Raw genomic sequence first — 19,111 nt, 5'->3', positions numbered from 1 at the left:
GCCACCTCTCAGCTGGCCCAAAGGACTGGGTCCAACTGAGGTAAACACTACATTCCAGTAAATTTACTCATGACTTGTTCAGTAATATAGCTACTAAATGGGTAAAAATACTAGACAGCATTATAAGAGCTAAAAAACCTTGAAAAAATATTTGTTCATGGTTTACCAGAAGCTGAGAGAGAGCATTTAGCACCATAAATACTATCACTGATACTAACAGAATTTCCCTGCTTACTGAATCTATAAAGTTACTTAATGATTATCAACGTAACAGGAAAGTCACCGGAACGGTCTGATCCAATCTGACATATTAGACACGGGCTCACACAGGGGCATTGTTTAGTTAGCAACGGCCACATCAACAATGCAAAAATCACAAAAACAACATCTCAAAACAACAAACAATCTAGCAATTATAAGAATAACTGGTAAACAATTCCTGTTACATCTTGTACTTAGAAGGCAGTCTTAAAACAAATACACAAAAATATAAACGGAATGGTTAGTTTACTTAGAGTATGAATTTTAATCTATATTAAAAGATAAAAATTTATAGGGTAATTTCTTTTACTGTACTACTTATTAAATATTTTGAATATTATTCTTGTAAACAATAGTACACATGGAGTTGTTTTAAGAATTAAACATAATTAAGTATGTGCATGGTACAAAGCAGGCACTCAGTAATTACCAGCTATAATTATTAGTGATTGCACGATTGTTATATGTGTATATATAGCGTATCCCAAAGTCACTCGACTCTGGAAATCTTTATTTCTGTTCATTCATTCATTATTACGAAGCATCTCAGGGAATTAATATTGTGTGGGAGAGGTTGTCTTGGTGGCGGCAGGCCAGGAAAGCCCATATGCCAGGCACCACGGTGACCCTGAGTCATTGCCACGTGCTTGCCTTATTGTGCCACGGTGTGAGAGCAGCTGTAATTCTGGCTTCCTGGAAGCTCAGGGGACAGCAGAGTTGAGAAGGCAGAAACAGATGATGGGAATATGAGCAGTCGCTGAGTATGTGTGGAAAGAGAAACCACCGTCCCCGGAGAGACTTTCAGCCATGGTTCCAAGACCTGCCTGCAGCTCTGCCTCCAGCGCCTGGGGCCCTGGGCGATGGCGTCTCTTCCCGACTGAGGATGTCCGCCACCCCGTGGTGACTGGGACATGCTTACTTCTCAGCCTAGTGGGGGGACTAAAGTGTACTCACTTGTTGGGGTTCCTAGAGCCCAGCGTCCAGTACTGAGACAGAACATTCTTTTCCTGAGGTAGTAGCTTCTTTGCCTGAAAGAATGTATGGTGCTCGACACAGGATTTCCACAAGTTTTTGCAAGATCGGTAATTTAACATGTTGAAGGCCACAATATGATCCCTGGATTCAGTCTGGGAGGAAAAACATAGTAGAGATTTCACCGGAACAGATGTGGAAGCAAGGTCTCAGCCTTTCACGCCACATCGGCGGCAATCGGGTAAGTAAGATGCAGCAGACAGAGAAAACTGGCTTCCAAGTGCCTCAGGCCACAACGGTGTCGCAGGAATATTCAAGGGCAGGGTCTGATAACCATCCTACCAGAGCCTACTCTTCGTCAGTATCTGTGGTCCTTCATGAACATTTTCATTTCAAAGATGCTTACATTTCTAGGCTGGATATATTTGGAACAAACCAGACGAGGACTGTCTGATACATTCCTTTGAAAATCTAGCTCAGGGCCAATCTCTACCCTGGAGAGAGAACTTTCACCCAGCAGACAATGGGAATTTTGTAACACTTTTGATTTCTCTACTTGCTTTCCGCAAAGCAGTGTGAAATCTAGTGCTCATACAGAATAATCACTTCAGTTACCTGCTTAACTTTCAGCCGACCTGAGTTTAGCATTTCTGTTCTCATGTTAAATTACCATCCTATGCATTTCTGGGCCACCTTGAATCTTGTCTTGGGGGTTGGGAGCCCCAGATGCTAGCCCTAGTTTTCTCTGGGCTTCTGTGTTCCCATTCCTACGCATTCACTGGGATGGGGAGGCATTTTAGGTACACACTATCTGTGAAACACTGGGGAATGGACACAGTGACAGTAAGTGAAAGTCGTGCAGCATAACAAGGCGGTGGTGTCGTGGGAAGAGCAGGCAGTTCTGATTTAAATTCCAGCCCCTCCACTTTGTAGCTATGGAGCTTCCTCACTGCTAAGCCATCTTCCTTGTTAACCAAACTGAGTTATCTGGAGAGCCGGGTCCTCTTCTGAGGCACGTACAAAGGCCAACGTGCACTTGAAACACATCAAGGGGAGGAACTGACCCTGTTGACACTGCTACCCCCCCGTGCCAGGTGGCTTTGACTAATGCTCTTATTTAATCGTCACCATTCCCTGAGAAGCGGCATTACCGAGTTTCTGTAAAGAAGGTAACTCAGGCTAGGGAAGGTTAAGCAACCTGCCCAGTGGTAGGTGGAAGAGCAAGCCCGAAACCATCGTCTGACTCCAAAGCAAGTTACTTCTCCAACCAGACAAGCAGAGGGAGTTCTACAGAGAACTGCTGGGGCCTCCGGGCGCCGGGCTCTGCTTTCTCTCCACCATATGCCATGCTCTTCCCTCCCCGTCACGCATGTGGCACACTGCCTTCACCCGCCGAAGAGCCGAAAGGACAAAAAACGAGAAACAAAGCACAGACAGAACTCACCTGTTTTTGTCGCTGATGGATAAAGAACTTTTTCCTTTTGAAAGAGATTTTTAGAATGTTCACCCTGCAAAAAAGGAAAACACACAAAAAAGCACATCAGGGATCAGCCGGGCCTCTCAACGTGCGTCTTCCACTCCACGGTCACGATGACCGGAGTTTATTTCCATGTAGAAACGATCGTGGCACAATCGCCTCGGCCAAACACCAAGTAGCTGACTGAAGCTGAGTATCGCATAAGGGCCACTGGGTTATGATGTAGTTTTTAAATAATAAGAACTATGGGCAGCGTGCTCTTTGCTGCCAGCAGCTTTTGTGACACTGCAGCTCTGCGTGAGTGGTGTGCACCTGGGGGAGACAGGTGAGGGCAGTGTGGAGCAGCAAAGAGGACAGACAGAAGCCAGACCCAGAGCCACATCCCAGCTCCGTGACTTAACAACACGATTACAGCCATCATTAACTGGGCATCTTTTACATGCCAGGTTCTCTACTAAAAGCTTTGCAAGCAGTCCCTCAACTAAGCCTTGCAACAGTCCTGAAAAGCATACTTTATTACGCCCAGTTTTCAGATGAGGAAACTGAGGCTTAGAGACATCACCTGAGTGCTCAACTAGGAATGCCTGCAGCCAGGATCTGAGCCTGCGCTCTTAAGTCTTCCACTGTGAAGTCTTCTGAACAGTGGGGACAGGGCTGCCTGTCCCATGGATTTGTCTTGTGAGGACTGAAGTCTTGGGTTGCCTGAGTTTTTAGACCTGAACACTTGGTAAAAGTTCAATTAATCACTAAAGAACCGCATTGAAAACACAGTTCCTGCCCAGAGAAAGTTCTCTGAATTCTGGCCAATGCACTGCCCAGGATTCCTTTCCCTCAAAACCTGCCTTGTACCATTTTACCCACACCCCACTGAGCATCCCAAACCACAGGGTGACTGGCGGGGAGAGACGCCGATGAAAACCAAACTAATGTTCCCAAGTACTGAATCTGGATCAGATTCAGAGGCTGGAGGTAAACGCTTGGAAGAGTGTCTCTATCCCCCTTTTTAGAAGTAAAAGTTTAAAGTTAGAGGTGACACTACTTTTGTTCAGCATATTTTTAAAGCATGATGCAGAAATAATCAGAACCAGTTTGCACTTACCAAGGATAGAAACTTGTGCAAATATATTTTCGGTACACAGCAATGCCCGCGGAAGCAATTCCAATCATTAGATCTAAATTGTGCAGGTCCTGTCAAAAGGAAGATCTGATTCATCGTGTGTTATGGCCAAGCCCATGCCCCTTGGTAACTCAAGCGTGCCCACGCTTTTATAAACAGCAATGTGCAGCAGCTCCAAAGGGAAAGTGCTATGGAAAAGAGGCAAAAATCCCTTCTTAATGGACACTTAAGATCTAAGTACGTAGCACCAGATCTTCTAAAGTGAATGTATGCTGTCTGACAGTTAACACCTGCTCCACCGGTTTCGAAAGTTACCAGGCCACTCATTCCACAGAATCATTGAAACAAAATTCAATTTTACATTTTCTACAATTAGCATTAGATGTCATATTAAAATCACAAAGGCCTTGCCCCCTGCACAGCTTTATGTAAATCTCAACTCCTGCCACTGAAAAGGCCTTAGCTATTAGAACGAAGCGTAAAACCACTGACTTGAAATCCAATCAAGACATAAACGTTGCTTACAAATCCAATCTGTTCAACATTTGTTAAGAGCTTATGTGCTGGGCATGCCGTAGGTAATAAAGATACAGAAGGAAGATACAGCAACTGTATGTTGTTTAAGTCTCTTTGGGAACAAGGGGAGTATAAGTAAACAAAATTTTAAAATGAAACAGTTCCTTCCCGGCCCTGGCTGGGTAGCTCTGTTATATGCCAAGGTTGCAGGTTCAATCTCTGGTCAGGGCACATAAAAGAATCAACCAATGAATGTATGAATAAGTGGAACAACAAATTCTCTCTTTCTCCCCCCCTCTTCCTCTCTCTCTCTCTCTCAAGTCAATAGATAAAAATTTAAAAACACACAAAAAATAGTCCCTACCCTTGAGTCACCTATATCCCTATTTACCAATCAGATACTTGCAATTACAAAGCAGAAGCAGAGTTTGACTTGGTTTGTCCTTACTGGCTGTGTTACTTTGGGTGACTGACCCTCAGTTTTTCCTTTTGTACACTAAGGATTATCAAACCCACCTCCAGGGGTTTTTACCAGGCTAAAATTAGAGAATATACGAATGTAGAATGGGGCTTGGGGACAACTCACTTTTGAAATATGATGTGAACATGGGAAATCAGAGTAACTGGCCAAAGAAAACAGAGCCGATACAATGAAGAATCCAGAGAGTGTTCACTATTGGGCACCCAACTGAAATCACATGCTAAGGAAAACCAAATTTGCTTGGTGGAAACCAGGGTTGCATTTAAACATGATACCTGAGGATCAAAATATAGGGAGAAATACTAAGCAGGTGGGCTAGGCAAACAAATTAGCAAATAAAATCAAAATTGAGTGCAGAATAAAGAAATCAACGAATGGCTTGGGTGGGCAGCGACCTGGGTCTCAAACCTCCTGGTTCTGTGGTCTTTCCGTCTGCACCTTCACCCCGGCAGCACGGACCATGACTGATCCTTGAATTCCCACGCCCACCCCCACATCTCCCAGCTCCACTCGCACAAGGCAGGGCCATGACTGGTTCTGGCCAATGTGCTCTAGTCAGAAGTGACAGTGGGTCTCTTCTGAGGCAAACCGTTTAAGAGCTGGTGTGCAGCCCTCCAGCTTCCTCTTCCCTTGTGACAAGCACAAGGCCTTGTGTTAAGATGGTGAAGCCACCAGAGAGAAGCGGCCCAGACTGCTGAGTCACTACCTGGAGGAGGGCCGCCCTGGAGAGTCGTCAGGACCCGCTGCAGACTCTGAACTACAGAGAAACTTTGTGGTATCAAGTATCTGAGATTTAGAGGGTCTTGGGTTGACGCAGCACAGCCAGGAGTAACCCAGCTCCCTCTGATACCCTGCAGGTCTCAGCTAGGCAGGGAATCATCTGGCCTCAGGACCCTCGTGGGGCACTGGGGGTACAGAGAACAAGACCAACTCAGGCAGACATAAAACCTACTTCACCACTGGAGAAAATTCTCCACAACATTCCACTAGAGACAAAATATCATTTGCAAATGGAACAAAACGTAATGGCCAAGTCCCAAAGTTGGTAGTTTGCAAGATCCAGTACGTTTTTCCTACTTTATTACCTATGTTATAACTTGTCTGCCACCGTTATGGGACTGAAGAAAAGTGTTTCTGTGAATTGCAAAAATATTATACAGATATAAAATTTGGCCATTTACTCAACTTCCCTGAGCCTCAGTTTTCTCATCTGCAAAATGAGATAATTAGAATACTAATTTCATAAGGTTACTATAATCTTTAAATGAGACCTTATGGTCTCATATGAGAACATTTGGAACAAATGGTTAGTACATACTAGGTGTTCACCCAATATTTGCTTCCTTTTGGATGTGATGTGGGCCGATTACAGTTAGAAAAAGTAAAGGTCAGATATAAATTAGAGAGTGCTGGGGTCAAGTACTGAAGCCACTACTATAAGTCCCTCTGATAAGTCCATCAGTATCAGTTTCTCCATCTGTAAAATGAGGGTAATGATAATACTTACCTCATGGGAAATAAATAAGCTACTGTGTGGCAGATGAAAATTGCTCAGGAAATAACAGATATTAATCCATTTAATTTAAAAAGTCACAACCAATTTAAAATACTGATTTTAAGCCCTGGCCAGTATGGCTCAGTTGGTTGTACACCATCCCACGCACCAAAAGGTCACCAGTTCGATTCTCAGTCAGGGCACATACCCAGGTTGCGGGTTTGATCTTGTGCAGGAGGCAACCGATGTTTCTCTCTCACACAGATGTTTCCCCTTTCTCTCTCCCTCTCCCTTCCTCTCTCTCTAAAATCAATAAAAACACATTAAAAAATAAAATAAAATGCTGATTTTCATAATCATACTGTGATAATTTTTTAAAAAACATATTTGAGTAATTAGCTCTAATTTGAGCAGCACTGAGATTAAATAGTAGAAACCTTAGCTCATTAAAATATTACTTAGAAAATAGATTTATATACATTTTTGTTTCTTTAACCATAATATAAAATGGCCGTACAAAAATTACTTGTTTCTAATCCCCTAACCCTCCCCAAATAAAGTCTTCAAGTACAAAGGCAAACATGAAAAAAGAAATTGAAAAAAACAACCAGCAAACCTCAATATTACTTTATAAACTTCCAAACATCTAAAAAAAAGGTCTTTATTTCCTTTGCAAAAGCAAGAGTTTCAAAAGATGTTTTCAAACTTTCAGAAATTAAAATCAAAATAATCTTTTGAGGCAAAACGTGCCCAGGATACCTACCCTACCACTGTGCAGCTCCACTCCATAGAAGTCGAGGGTCCGTGCTATGTTGATGAAGCAGGATTCAGCTTCTGACTGCTTCAGCCCACTACAGGAGAGAGAAGACAGAGTTCACCCAACAGAGGACAGTAACTCCAATTCTTAAAATGAATACAAATCTAAAAAATTCAACAGCATTACTCTCAGGCATTAGTAGCATAAATGCCTTATGCTACTAATCTTAATCTAACCTTAAATTCTACTAAACCAGGTCTTCCTTCTTGCCCACTACGTAAGACTTCTTCTAGCCCACCCATTTCTCTATTAAACACTACTCTCCCCTAGTAGGCTCTCCACATTCAGACACAGGAGACCGTCATCTCCGGAATTCCCACCCTACTTATTCCAAGTTGCTTAGTAGGTGCTCTTTAGGTCTTTCTGCCTTTATCTACCCTTTTAGCAGCGGCCTCCAACTTCTAAACGTCACTGTACTATTTTAGGACGCTGGCTTCTGCCTGGGGAGCAATTCTGGGAGAGAGGATTGGCAGTGCCTTTCAGAAGGGACGCTGGGTGCTTGGCCTTTGTTTTTATGGCCTTTCCAAGCATGTGAGGTCCCTCGAGACCCAGCCTTCCAGTCACAGGGGCACCGTAGCTTTGAGTCAGCTGAGGAGAGGGAAGAAAAGGCCAGATGGGGCGTGTCTGTTGCAGTAAAGGTTTGGCCCGAGGCAGCCGCAGGAGCCTGGAGCTCCCTTCTGGAAGTGAGGCAATTTCATGACCGGATGCCAGAGAGGGCGTCGGACTGAGCCAGCCCGCCAGCATTTTTGTCCATCTGCCTGTGCATTCGACCCCACCTGAAGGAATGGCCCGCTTTAGTCAATGTGGTAAACTATTTGAAGATTTGTCTGGCAGGGCCACTTTGTGGGGAAGTCAGATTTAAAACGGGCCTTTCCTTCAGGAGTTAACTGATTTCAACGACATCCTAAGAGAGAACACAGCATATTGCCCTGAACTCTTACTGCATTTTATACTTTACAGAACGCCAGCTATGCCAAATATACATGCCCTCGTTTCAGCTCGGAGGCTCACAAACCCCCGGCATCCTGAAAGAGGATTCGTGAACAAAAGGGACATGAGGCCACGGCACACACAAGGAGGCACGGGGCTGGCGGTGCCTGACCTGGGTTCCCAAAGTAGGCCACCCGACCCCTCCTCTCACCTGTGCTGCTCATGCAGAGACTCCACCTTCGTTACAAAGTCATCGTTCTGATCTGGTATAAACTGACTATCAGAAAGATAGCCCGGCTGATGAACGGAAGAATTATAGTCTCCAAAATGAGCTATCAAGACAGAAGGAGGAGGAGAGTGCCTTTTCAGCATGGTCTGTACTTACAAGCATCTATAGCATCACAAGAAAAACATTCATTGGAAATATTCTCCCCAAAAGCTCTGCCCCCACAGGAACCTGAGTTTCTCATTAGCTCCAGATTCCATATTTATTACTTGAACTCTCCCTACAGGTGAAGGGCTGCCACACGTGCTCCAACCAAATTCTCTCTGTCCCTGAGGCCACACAGGAGGAAAGGGGAGGCTATTTGGATCTGGGTCTTATTCTAATCCCACGTCTGTTCCATACTCTGGTCAACACAGCAGGTTGTGCTCATACCCCCGGACAAAGAAAAATAAAAGAACCCACCCAGAAAAACGCCACTCTCTGTATGCCAGGCCCTGTGCCAACTCTCTTTGTAGTGCCCCAAGGTTGTTTTAACACTGGACCAACCTGCTCTAAAAAACAGGTGAGGTCATGCTGACCCGATCACGGTCTGCATCTTGACTCACTCCCGGGAATTCAGGAAGTGTGGAAGGAAGGGAACCAGGGTGTGTTCAGAGGCTGGTGTGTGTGTATGTGTGGAATGGGAGGGGGTGGGGCTGAAGGGTCTAGGCCCTGGCAAGGTTACGGAAAGAGTTTTTGGGAAGTAAACATTCTTAGGGGAGTCAGAAGACAGCAAGACAGATGCTGGGGCTGTCAGGGAAATAACGTTGGGGACCTGCAACCAGAGAGGGAAGAGAAAAGGGGGAACTCCTAGACTGGCCCCTGATCCAAGTGGCACTTCTCCCTCCAAGCCCTTGACTGCCCTCGCAGACATGGCCCACTGAGATCTGTGGTGTGGTGGGTACACCTGAGAGCTGTGCAGTGAGTGCCCAACATGTACCACTGCATGTGGCTGCCCTCAGGACTCAACCCACCTAGGCGTCTGGACTACAGGGAGGACTAGGAATAAGAACCCTGGGTGGGGAGCCAAGGGTCTGGCCTGAGGGACCCAAGGACACCTACTTCCCTTCCCCAAGATTCAGTATTTCCATCTGTATAAAAACAGGCGTGAGAGAGACAACTTGCAGCTCTGCTGGGCAATTCATCTAGTATTTCATTTTCCTGACAAAAAACGGCTATTTCATCTTTCTTAAAATGTGAACCTAGATCTTTCCAAAGGTTTTCATGAATTCTTCCTGTGGCTGGCTTCAATGCTAGGGTGCTTCTGAGGACTCACGGTCATTTCAGAGCAATCACTCGGCACATAAGGTTTCTAAATCAAACACAACTGTTCTATCACGAGGACCAGGACTGGGGAGAACTGAGGTGATGTTTCATGGCCAATCCCAGAAGGAAAAAAGATGAGCCAGGTGAAAGTCATCACAAAGCTGAAAGGTCAGATGCAAGGGTATCTTCCTTTACATCTACTCAGCCTCGCTGACCCTCAACGGCCACCATGCTCAAGGGTCGCTCTCTGAGATCACACTGCAAGGAAGGGATTCCTTTTCCTTACGCTGTTCCTTGTGGGCTGGGAGTGGGTCAGACCCATCGTTAGGGCCTAGCTGTTAGGCATGGCAGACAGTAGGTGATCAGGAATGTGTTGCCGGAACTGACCTGTACAGAAGCTACTGCAAAGTTCAATTCTGGAAGGGGAAGAGGGCAGAAAGCCAAGAGATCTATCACGCCGACTTGGTCAAGGGTAGACCGCAGGCCGTGAAGGCCAGCCAAATGCAGCTGAGCTGTGGACGAAAATGCCCAGGCTGCATGATGTCAGCACAACTGTGGCTCACAAGTGAGCTTCTGCACAGCGAGGTGTGCAATGGCGCATTTACAGGACGTGATTCAGATGCCCTTGCACAGGGTCCACAATGAGGAGAGCCTGAGAAAGCCTCAGAATCCCCCCATCCAAACTCTTCATGGTAAAGGGAAGGAAACTACGGTCCAGAGAGAAAGGACTTGCCTCTATTCACAGCCAATTTTCAGGAGTCCAGAGATCCATACCCCAGCTAGTGCTCCTACAATCCACTGAGCTGCTGCTGGCCACATGCTGACGACAGTGGTCATGTCCCCAGAGGGCAACCAAATGCTGCAAATGATTTTCCTGAGCCTCAAGGTAGTTTTCATTAGCTCAGAAGATCCTGTTGGATCTTGATTTGGTCACTCGTCATATAACTAACAGTCCCACCCCCAACATGAACAGCAAGGTTCTCTCTTTAGTCAAGTCACCTACAAACGTCTGAACTGAACGCAGGACCAATGAAGGTACCTCCCTCCCCATAGGATGGTTTTCCCTTGAAACCTTAGCAGGATACTCTGTGCAAGTCCTGTGCTAACCACTAGGGGGAAACAAAGTTAACTGGTGACACACAAAACGTTTGGAAAGCGCAGGGCAGTTTCCACTTTGATTTCAAGGACATCTTAGCAGGAGATGCTCCTGATAACCAGGCCTTAGGCGATGCTTTCATCCCTCATTTAACAGATAAAGGAGTTGAGACTCAAGGAAGAGCCCTGCCCACTGTTGCTCAGCTGGTAACTTGGAGCCTAGGCTCCGACCACAGTCCACACTCTTATCTATTTACTATACCACACGCCCAAGCAATACATGCAAAAGCGCTAATTATAGCAGAAAGAAAAGGAAATAAGGGCTTGTGTGTGGGAAATACCTTGCCTTTTAAGTTCCATGCATTCTCCTGGCTGATATTTTATGTTTTGTAAAAAAGAGAGTATGTTGTAGAAACTCACATGGGTGGCATTTCAAGCTGTCCAGCTGTTCCTCCGGGAACGCCCTTTACGTATGTTATTCCTCCAACTCCCACCTGACATTTGAGGCTCTTCTCAGGGGTCCTCGCTAGGAAGCTTCTCCAGACTCCCTCCCCTCTCCGCCAGGCAGGAAGCAGCATCCCTACTGCCAGCCTCACCTGGTCCACCTCTGCCTGCCCACCAGGCTGTGGGCCCCTGTGTGTAGAGCAGCGTCTGTCTGTCTGTCTGTTCATACAGAGCTTGGCGCAGAACCCACACATGGCAGAGGCTCAGAGGGCATTATGGAGCAAATACATTTCTAAAAACTGTATTCTTTGAGCCTCATAAACCCTTGACAAGGGACCAGCAATCTTCTGCCATCAAGACTTCTCAGGCATTCCACCCACAGATCACTTTACCTTATCTAGTAAGAAAATGTGCCTTGGGGCTGGCTGATTCACTGATCACTGGCGGGGTAGGGCTTATCTTCATATTAGACACCCTTCTTGAGAGACAATGTGGCAAAATGTATCAGATAAATATAGGCATGCCCTTTGATCCAGCAAATTCATATCTAAAATTTAATCTTAATGAAATGTATACACAGAGCATGGAAAAACATGTTTACTGAGGGTGGAGGAATAAAGAACTTGTACTTAAAACCACTTGCCTGACAACCCACGATATTATTAGCATGACAGTCAAGCTAATATTTCCATGGAAGCTAGTTTGCATTTTTTAGGGGCTAATAACTTTCTTTAGCCCCTAATCTATCAGTCTTTTGCAGAGGGGAACCTGACTACTGAAGCTCAGAAGAGGATTTTTTTCCCCTCATTCTTAAATTTTATTCAAAACAGAATGTGTTTATAACAGGCAGTTCTTTTTAAAAGCCTTCTTCTGGGCAGACATGGAAATACAGTAACAGTTAACACTTGCCATGTGCCAGGCTCTAGTCTAAGAGCTTTCCATGTATTAACTCATTTCACCTTCACTATAACCCTATGCAGTTGATAGTGTTACGATCCCCATTTGACAGATGAAGCAGCTGAGGCCTGGAGAGGTTCAAGGTCACGCATGTGCAGGAAGCAGGGCCCAGGTAATATGGCTTGTCTGTGCTCTCACTGACTCGGTTAACAGCGATGGTCTATAAAGTTTCTAGTTACCGATCACCTTCACTTATACTATTTGACCAAGTAGTCATATTGCAAGTTGTTGTAATCACCATCATCACCTCCCTCTTACAGGTGAGAAATTCGAGATTCACATATGTGGCAAATGCAGATGCCAGGATTTAAATCAAGCTTGACTGTGTCCTACCTCCTTTCTAGTGTTTCTGCTCCTCAAACCTAAAGCTCTGGCTGTGGACACCAAACTCGCTCTGAGATGTAGGAAAGCTTGCTCTCCTTGGCGAATCAGCCTGGCAGAGATGCTGTCTATGAGGTCTAGACGGCGCTAAGAATACAGCTGACTGCTGACTGTGCCATTTCCCACACAGGTGCGACATCGCCAGGTCTGTTCCAGACATATGGGAGGGGAAAGGGAGCTTTCAAATCCACCCAGGCCGACCACTGCAGCTCTTCTCAGTTTCCCATCAGGGGGAAGGAGATGCAGGTAGAGAGAGGCTAACACTGGGTCTCATCTTACTAGGAGTAGGGTCACTGTTAAAAGTCTCTTTCACGTCCCGAGGTTACGCAGGTAGGCAGGTAAGCTGCAGGCTCAGTCACCCTGCCCTTCACCTCTCCCATTTCTGTCCTTTGCTGCTAGGGAAGTAGGCAGACTTAAGGCCACCTCGGGAGTCCCTGTGAGCCTTCTCTTGCTATTTTGCCTCTTCTGAGACCACAGTAGGGTAAGTAGTCCAGCCTGCGCCTGCTCTGCGACTGGACCACCCTGATCTCTTAACTCGCTACCATGCAGTCAGCTGAGGGAGCATGTAGCGGGCCAAGATGGTGTGGGCCTCAGAGGGGCTTTCTTGAGTCTGGAGCTACCATGCAGCTCTGCGCAGCTCTGTGCAGCTCTGCGCAGCTCTATGTGGTGCACTGAACTGGCACACCCAGCGAACTGCCTATCAGGTGATGTTTCGCCTTCCATCTGGCTCATCAACCTCACGGCTCACACCCCGCATCTCCCACAGGGCCGAAGTGGAATGGACGCGCGATCAAGTTTTGCAGGTTGAATGAGCAGATTCTTACTCCAGCTTAAACAGGCCTTGTGGGAAAAGTCCATCTGGACTTTCTACCCAGTATGGCGGCCACTGGCCACACGTGGCTACTGAGCACTTCAAAGGTGGCCAGTCCACACTGAGATGTGCTGTTGGTGTAAAATGTGGCGGATCTGCAAAGACTTAGTACAAAAAGAGTAAAATATCTCATTAATAATATTTTTACACTAATTACATACTAAAATGATAATATTTTGGATATATTGGGTTACAATATATTGAAACTAATCTCACTTGTTTCATTTTACTTTTTTAATACAGTTACTAGAAAATTTTCAATTGCATATTCAGCTCACATGGTATTTCTATTAGATGGTACTGCTATCCATCAATATATATAAAACCCATTAGCTCTATGGAAACCCTAAAAATAAATTCCTAAGACCCTAGCAGTGTTTAGAGCGGCACCAAGCAAGTAGTAAGAATGACCTCCAGCAAACTCCGTAACTTAGGTGGGCCTCGGTTTCTGGGTGTGTAGGAGGTGACTGGTATAAATATTTGCCCCACTGGGGGTTGTTGTGGAGAACAAATCCAAAATGTGAGCAAAGCCTCCGGAAAACGTAATGGCGACAGGTGTCTTCTGTTGTACGGTCTCCCCTGGGAGAAAACCTCACACCACAGCTCATCACTCTTTTTCCTTCAACCACCTTCCTGCGTCCAACCTCTCTGAGCTGAAGGAGGGTGTAAGTCAGGGTGAGAGTGGAACTATCTGGACAACCAGAGATGCCTTCCCAATAGGATTCCTGGGAAGAGGGGAAGGGACACGGTCCAACAGGAGAAGCCAGAACAATCCGTCCATTCGTGACGCGCTCCCTTGTGACTTACATTGCACTGCATAGGATGCTAGAACCACCGCTGAGTTAAGAGGGCAGGTCAGCCTGTCGGGAGAAAAACATGTCAGGAAAGGCACACGAGCCGGAAACATTATCACCTGTCTTTTCTTTCTTGAGTTAACTATTAAAACACACCGTGAATCATAAAAAAGACAATTTTATGATACAACTGGTATCAATAAAGATCAGTGTAACACTAAAGATTTCAAAACATCAAAAGAAAACTTTTTCATGTTTAAAATAATATACATTAATACATATACTACGAACATCATGGTTGGCCAGGGTTTTGGCTGGTGAAGCCAAGAGAGGCCAGGCTCATATCACTAAGAGGAAAAGTGAGAAACTGCACTCTTGGATCAATGGACGACCTTCGAATCTTTCTGGTAGAGACATGAGACTTTTCACAGGGCTCTCTAACTAAACCCCTAAGGTCTGTTAACTCTATGATTCTGGATTACCCACTTTCTCGAAGGGTGACCTTCTCTTGAAAGGAGAAAATAGAGAGGTATTATGAGTTTTAAAACTCCAGTGAGTTTTAAATTACCTAATTAAATTGGTTATTTAAGATTCTTAAATCTTTTCACTCTCCTGAAGCTTCCAGTCTATGGGGAATGGTTTGCCCACCTCTCCGGTTTCCTGCCATCCACCAGGAATCCACAAACTCCAGGCTGGACTTGTTCCTCTGTCCTCTTAAGCTCACCGCCCTCTCCAAAACCCCTTTTCTGCCTGCCATTACATCCCTGTCTTGGTCGTATTTCAAATCCTCTGAGTGCTCACTTTTCTCCATTCCACTGGGTCCCACGGTCTACCTAGGAGCCCGGCCAGCAGACCTGGAGCAGGGATCCCCGCCAGGTGGAGGGGTGCATCGGGAAAGGGCTGAACGCAGCAGCAGGCGTGAGGGCTTGCAGGGTGGGGAGACACAGATTTTAAAAGCGTTCTTCCCAGCAACCCCACGGGAAGTGGAGAAAACATGTGGTTTCCATGGCAGCCCACGAAGATGTGAGTCACCCCCACCTCGCTGACTAATCTGGCTGGGCTGTCAGGGTTCCCCTTCCTGTCCACTGCCCGAGTGCTGGCCCTGCAGCTCCGTGGGAGGGCAGCCTTCGCCCTCTGAGGGGCCTGGCTGGAAGACCTAAGTGCCCTCTCCAAGTCTGCAGACAGCCAGGGACGCTCACTGTCTGCCTTCGCGTGGAGACCCGGCGAGCCCTTGGGGAGAGCACACGCTAGCCCTTCACTCTCCTACCAAGACGGGCTTCGGTGGAATCTAAGCCAGGGTCCCTGCTGCAGGAAGAGCAGGCGAGGGGACTTGGGAACAACTTAGGAGAGAGGCTAAGGGGGTTCAGTACAGATCAAAGAAACAATCCCGTGAATAAGTTGGAAAGGAAAACATCTCCGAAGGAGAGTGTAAATACGAAGTAGAGAATTTGGGAAGCCTGCCTTCTACTCTCGGCTCAGCCACTCACGGGCCACATCTTCCTAACAGACGCCTTTCTCCCTCTCTGCGCTTTAGGGTCTCCACCTGTTGGACAAGATCACCTATCTCGGCCGAAGGAACAGGTGCCTTCCTGCTGCCTACCACTGGCAGGTCAAACAAGTCAGGGCACGATTTGGCATCCAGGAGCAATGCTAACTAGATCCAGTGCGTCCATCAAAAGATCTACAGCTACAAAGGGCCAGGTGCTGCCCTGGTGCACACCTGAGACACACCTGGTAGCGGCAGGCCCTCTCCTCAGACAGGCGGCGAGGGCCACCTGCGGACCAGAGAATGACCAGGACGCCAGGGGTCTCAGCCAGGAAGCCCATGGCCCTCAACAGATTTCCATCAATTCACCAAAAGCTAACAAGGGGCATTTTGTCTGGAGAAGAAACAAACCAAGATGACCAACTTCTGATACTTGCAGAGCTGCACTGAAGGCTCCTGAAGGGCGGGGCCCCGTCCTATCTGACCAGCACAGTACACTGCCTGTCTCATAGCAGGTGCTGACAAAGTGCTGGTGAGAAAAACCCATCAGTGAGTAAAGGAGAGAGAGACAAGTTCCAGAGGAGGGGTGGGTAATTTCAACCCAGAGTTGTGCTGAAATGTGAGACGGCTGCCTTGTGAAAGGGTGAGCTCCCCATTACTAGGGGTATTCAAGCAGAAGCCCAAAGGCCTGTCGGTTGTGCCAGAGAAGGGAGTCGTCCCTCCCTTGAGTGAAAGGATGAGTAAATTAGAAAATTCCCTATGACTGCTAAAGAGTCAACAGGGTCAGGCTGTCCTTTCTTCAACATGTCCGTTTCTGAAGGCTTCCACCCCCCCCCCCCCCCGCCGTCACTGCTATGCGCCCCCAGTCTCTGACCTGGCCACTGGCAACAGCTTCCCCCAGGGCTGCGCCTTCCCTCTCACCTAGACTGAAACCCCTCAGCCTCTCTGAGCCTTTCCTTCATCCACGGACACCGTGTGTAGATGCTGCTCTCATCATATCCTTCCTGCGTAAAAACCGCCAACAGCTCTCCTCTGCCTGCTGGACACAAATGCATGTCTAGGTTTGACGTGAAGAGCCCTTTCTCTCTGTTCTGTCAGACCCCAACATGTGGCTCCCAAACGGGACTGTGGGGAGGTGGGGTCTCTTCTCACCCACTATCCAGGGAGATCCAACTCCTCACTTCACCACCAACCCCAACCCTGGCTCATCACAGCAATGCAGGAAGGCTTCCAGCCCACACCGGCATCTCCTTCTAGAACCTTATGAACGCTGTGCTCTCCACACCCATCCTGGTCCTGACTGCTTTGTGGGCTCTGGTCTCACTTCCCCACCGGCCTGCAGGCTCCCTTACGAAAGCACACGAGAGGCTCTGCAGACACTCCTCAGCAGGACTGAGCTGACAGGAGGGAGAGGGGGCGAGAAGAAGGGAGTGAGATGCGGCCGTCCACCCGTTTACCTGCCAAGCCTTCTTCCGTAAGTCAAGAACAAACTCAGGACTTGGAGGAGGTGCTCAGGGACCACTCGCTGGGCATGTCCTCTCCCTTCCAGAGCTATTTGCAGCTTATTTTCCAGCCACTGAGATGGTCCCGATACACAAGAAGTGCTGAATCATGGGCAAGTGTTCACGTTTTCAAGCAAAAACTGTCCCAGAGAGGAAATGAATCACCTGCAGGTATGAAGGGGATCCGAAGGGAACCTAAACGAGGCCTGATGTGCCTTCCTGAAGGAGGTCTATTTTACATTCGGGGACCCTCCCTCCCTGTCAAATTTCTCAGGTCTTTACCAGAAAGATATCTGTACCTTTTGTAACAAAATTGAAACAACATGAATTGAATTGTATCGATCCTTAGCCTGTCTACACCAGGGCCAAGTCTAACACGGCTGCCCAAGGCTTGGTGTCCTAGGACTGCTGCCTTCAGCACGTTTAGTGTCGTTACCAGGGGCGCATGCTCATTCGATTAGAACCGGGGACTTTGCTAATCTGGCAGTTGACAGAGAAAGAGGAATACAAAATTCTCATTACCTTCCTTCACAAATATCCATCTTCAGTTGTAAGAAATACAAATGCCTATGAAACAATTATTTTCATTAATTCATCATACTCAAATGGAAATACGCAAAAAAATATATATATATAGATAAGACCTATACATTTGAAAAACAAAATACATAAAGGCACATTTCTGTCTAAAGCATCGGGTACTATTTTGTACATTTCAAAGCTGCCTCTTCAGTAACAACGGCTCGTGTGGCTGCCTCGGTCTTGATTGGCAGGGGCGACTGCCAGTTAGCCTCCTGCCAACACATGCTGTCCTAGGGGGTGGCTGAGCAGGGATGGACAGGGTAAAAGCAGCCTGTCAAGGATCAGCTGGTCAGTGAGCGCCCCCACCCTCAGCCTGGACCTCCCCAATCAAACCTGGGGTGCCCGAGAGCACCAGGACCTACAGGCGTTGCTCACGGGCAGCCCCCACGCATTGAAGGGGCTGCTGTTCTGAACGCGGCATTTGCACACCCACATACCCTCTGCACGAAGTTGCTGAGGAGAGGAGGGTCTGTGAGGACATCTGGGGAGCAGGCACCCAGCTGGGTTTTTTCCTGTGTCCCAGGAACTGTGGGGGCTCCAGCAAAAGTGTATTAGTCAACTGTAGGCTGCCGGGACCTCCGAGCTGGATTCGGCACTTCTTTGTAAGCAATGTCACTTCAAAACCCGGGGTCTGATTTGTGGGCAGAGCTGGGTAAGTGGTCACAGGCCCCTCACCATCCTGTGAGCCTGCCCTCCATCCAGGGAACGGGAGATGCAGCGCCATGCAGGCTGGGAAGGGCCCTGCAGTGTTATATTTAGGGATGTGGCACACCCATGCCACTTGGCTGCTAGCTCCCACTCTTTTTTAAAGCCTGGTCTCCAATGGGATAGACATTCCAGCGTCTGGCCAAGATGACAAAAGCGAAACTTCTTGAAATATGATACAGATGCCGCAGAAGTGTTCAGGGGCAGGAGAGAGATAATTTCGGCAGTTTAAACAGATCCTTCTCATTATTTCTTCAAATCTATGTTCAAAGGTGAAGGTGTTGGTATTTTGAGACGTGACTGCTTCACGTGGTATTAAAACTTCCTATTTGCACAGTTCTGGGCCGTATGCATGATATTTTAGAACTTATTGCCTCATTTCAGCCTCATAATAACTCTGTGAGGTAGGGACCACCACCTCCGTTTTTTATAGATGAGGACACTGATATTCAGAGAGGTTATGGGGGGTCAGTTATGTCTCATTTTAACCTGGACACTTATGCTATGAAAAAAATATGACTATGCTACAAATTTCTTATGCACCTAATGACTAAAAAGCTTATGATCAATTTCCTAACTCTGATGTTGTTGCTTTGACTACAATTATCATCAGCTACTCTTAATGCACTGAAAACCAGCCTTGAGAGACGGTAGAAGACAGATTTGCTGATTCACGCTTATTCCATAATGGAATCTC

At 47.0% G+C, this 19,111-nt stretch overlaps 1 protein-coding gene across 8 annotated transcripts in view; it reads right to left on the bottom strand.

Annotated features, from left to right (window-relative positions):
- PTPN3 (protein tyrosine phosphatase non-receptor type 3) overlaps window positions 1-19,111 on the bottom strand; it is a 127,575-nt gene that overhangs the window by 38,953 nt on the left and 69,511 nt on the right. For 4 of the 8 annotated variants that reach the window (XM_081151333.1, XM_081151334.1, XM_081151336.1 and 1 more), the window contains 7 exons: window positions 17,650-17,694; window positions 14,153-14,205; window positions 8,278-8,398; window positions 7,083-7,170; window positions 3,810-3,898; window positions 2,678-2,741; window positions 1,216-1,388 (listed from right to left, as the gene is read on the bottom strand). In XM_081151333.1, coding sequence (XP_081007459.1) covers window positions 1,216-1,388; window positions 2,678-2,741; window positions 3,810-3,898; window positions 7,083-7,170; window positions 8,278-8,398; window positions 14,153-14,205; window positions 17,650-17,694 — 633 coding nt within the window. Of the gene's footprint in view, window positions 1-1,215; window positions 1,389-2,677; window positions 2,742-3,809; window positions 3,899-7,082; window positions 7,171-7,312; window positions 7,526-8,277; window positions 8,399-14,152; window positions 14,206-17,649; window positions 17,695-19,111 lie in introns of those variants that run through there. The other 4 variants (XM_081151337.1, XM_081151340.1, XM_081151338.1 and 1 more) reach the window with 4 other exon arrangements.

This window comes from Miniopterus schreibersii, assembly GCF_964146895.1.
Source record: "Miniopterus schreibersii genome assembly, chromosome: 11".
Taxonomy (NCBI): Eukaryota; Metazoa; Chordata; class Mammalia; order Chiroptera; family Miniopteridae; genus Miniopterus; species Miniopterus schreibersii.
Note: the sequence above shows the minus strand (reverse complement) of the source record. Positions and strands in the feature narration are given on the sequence as shown.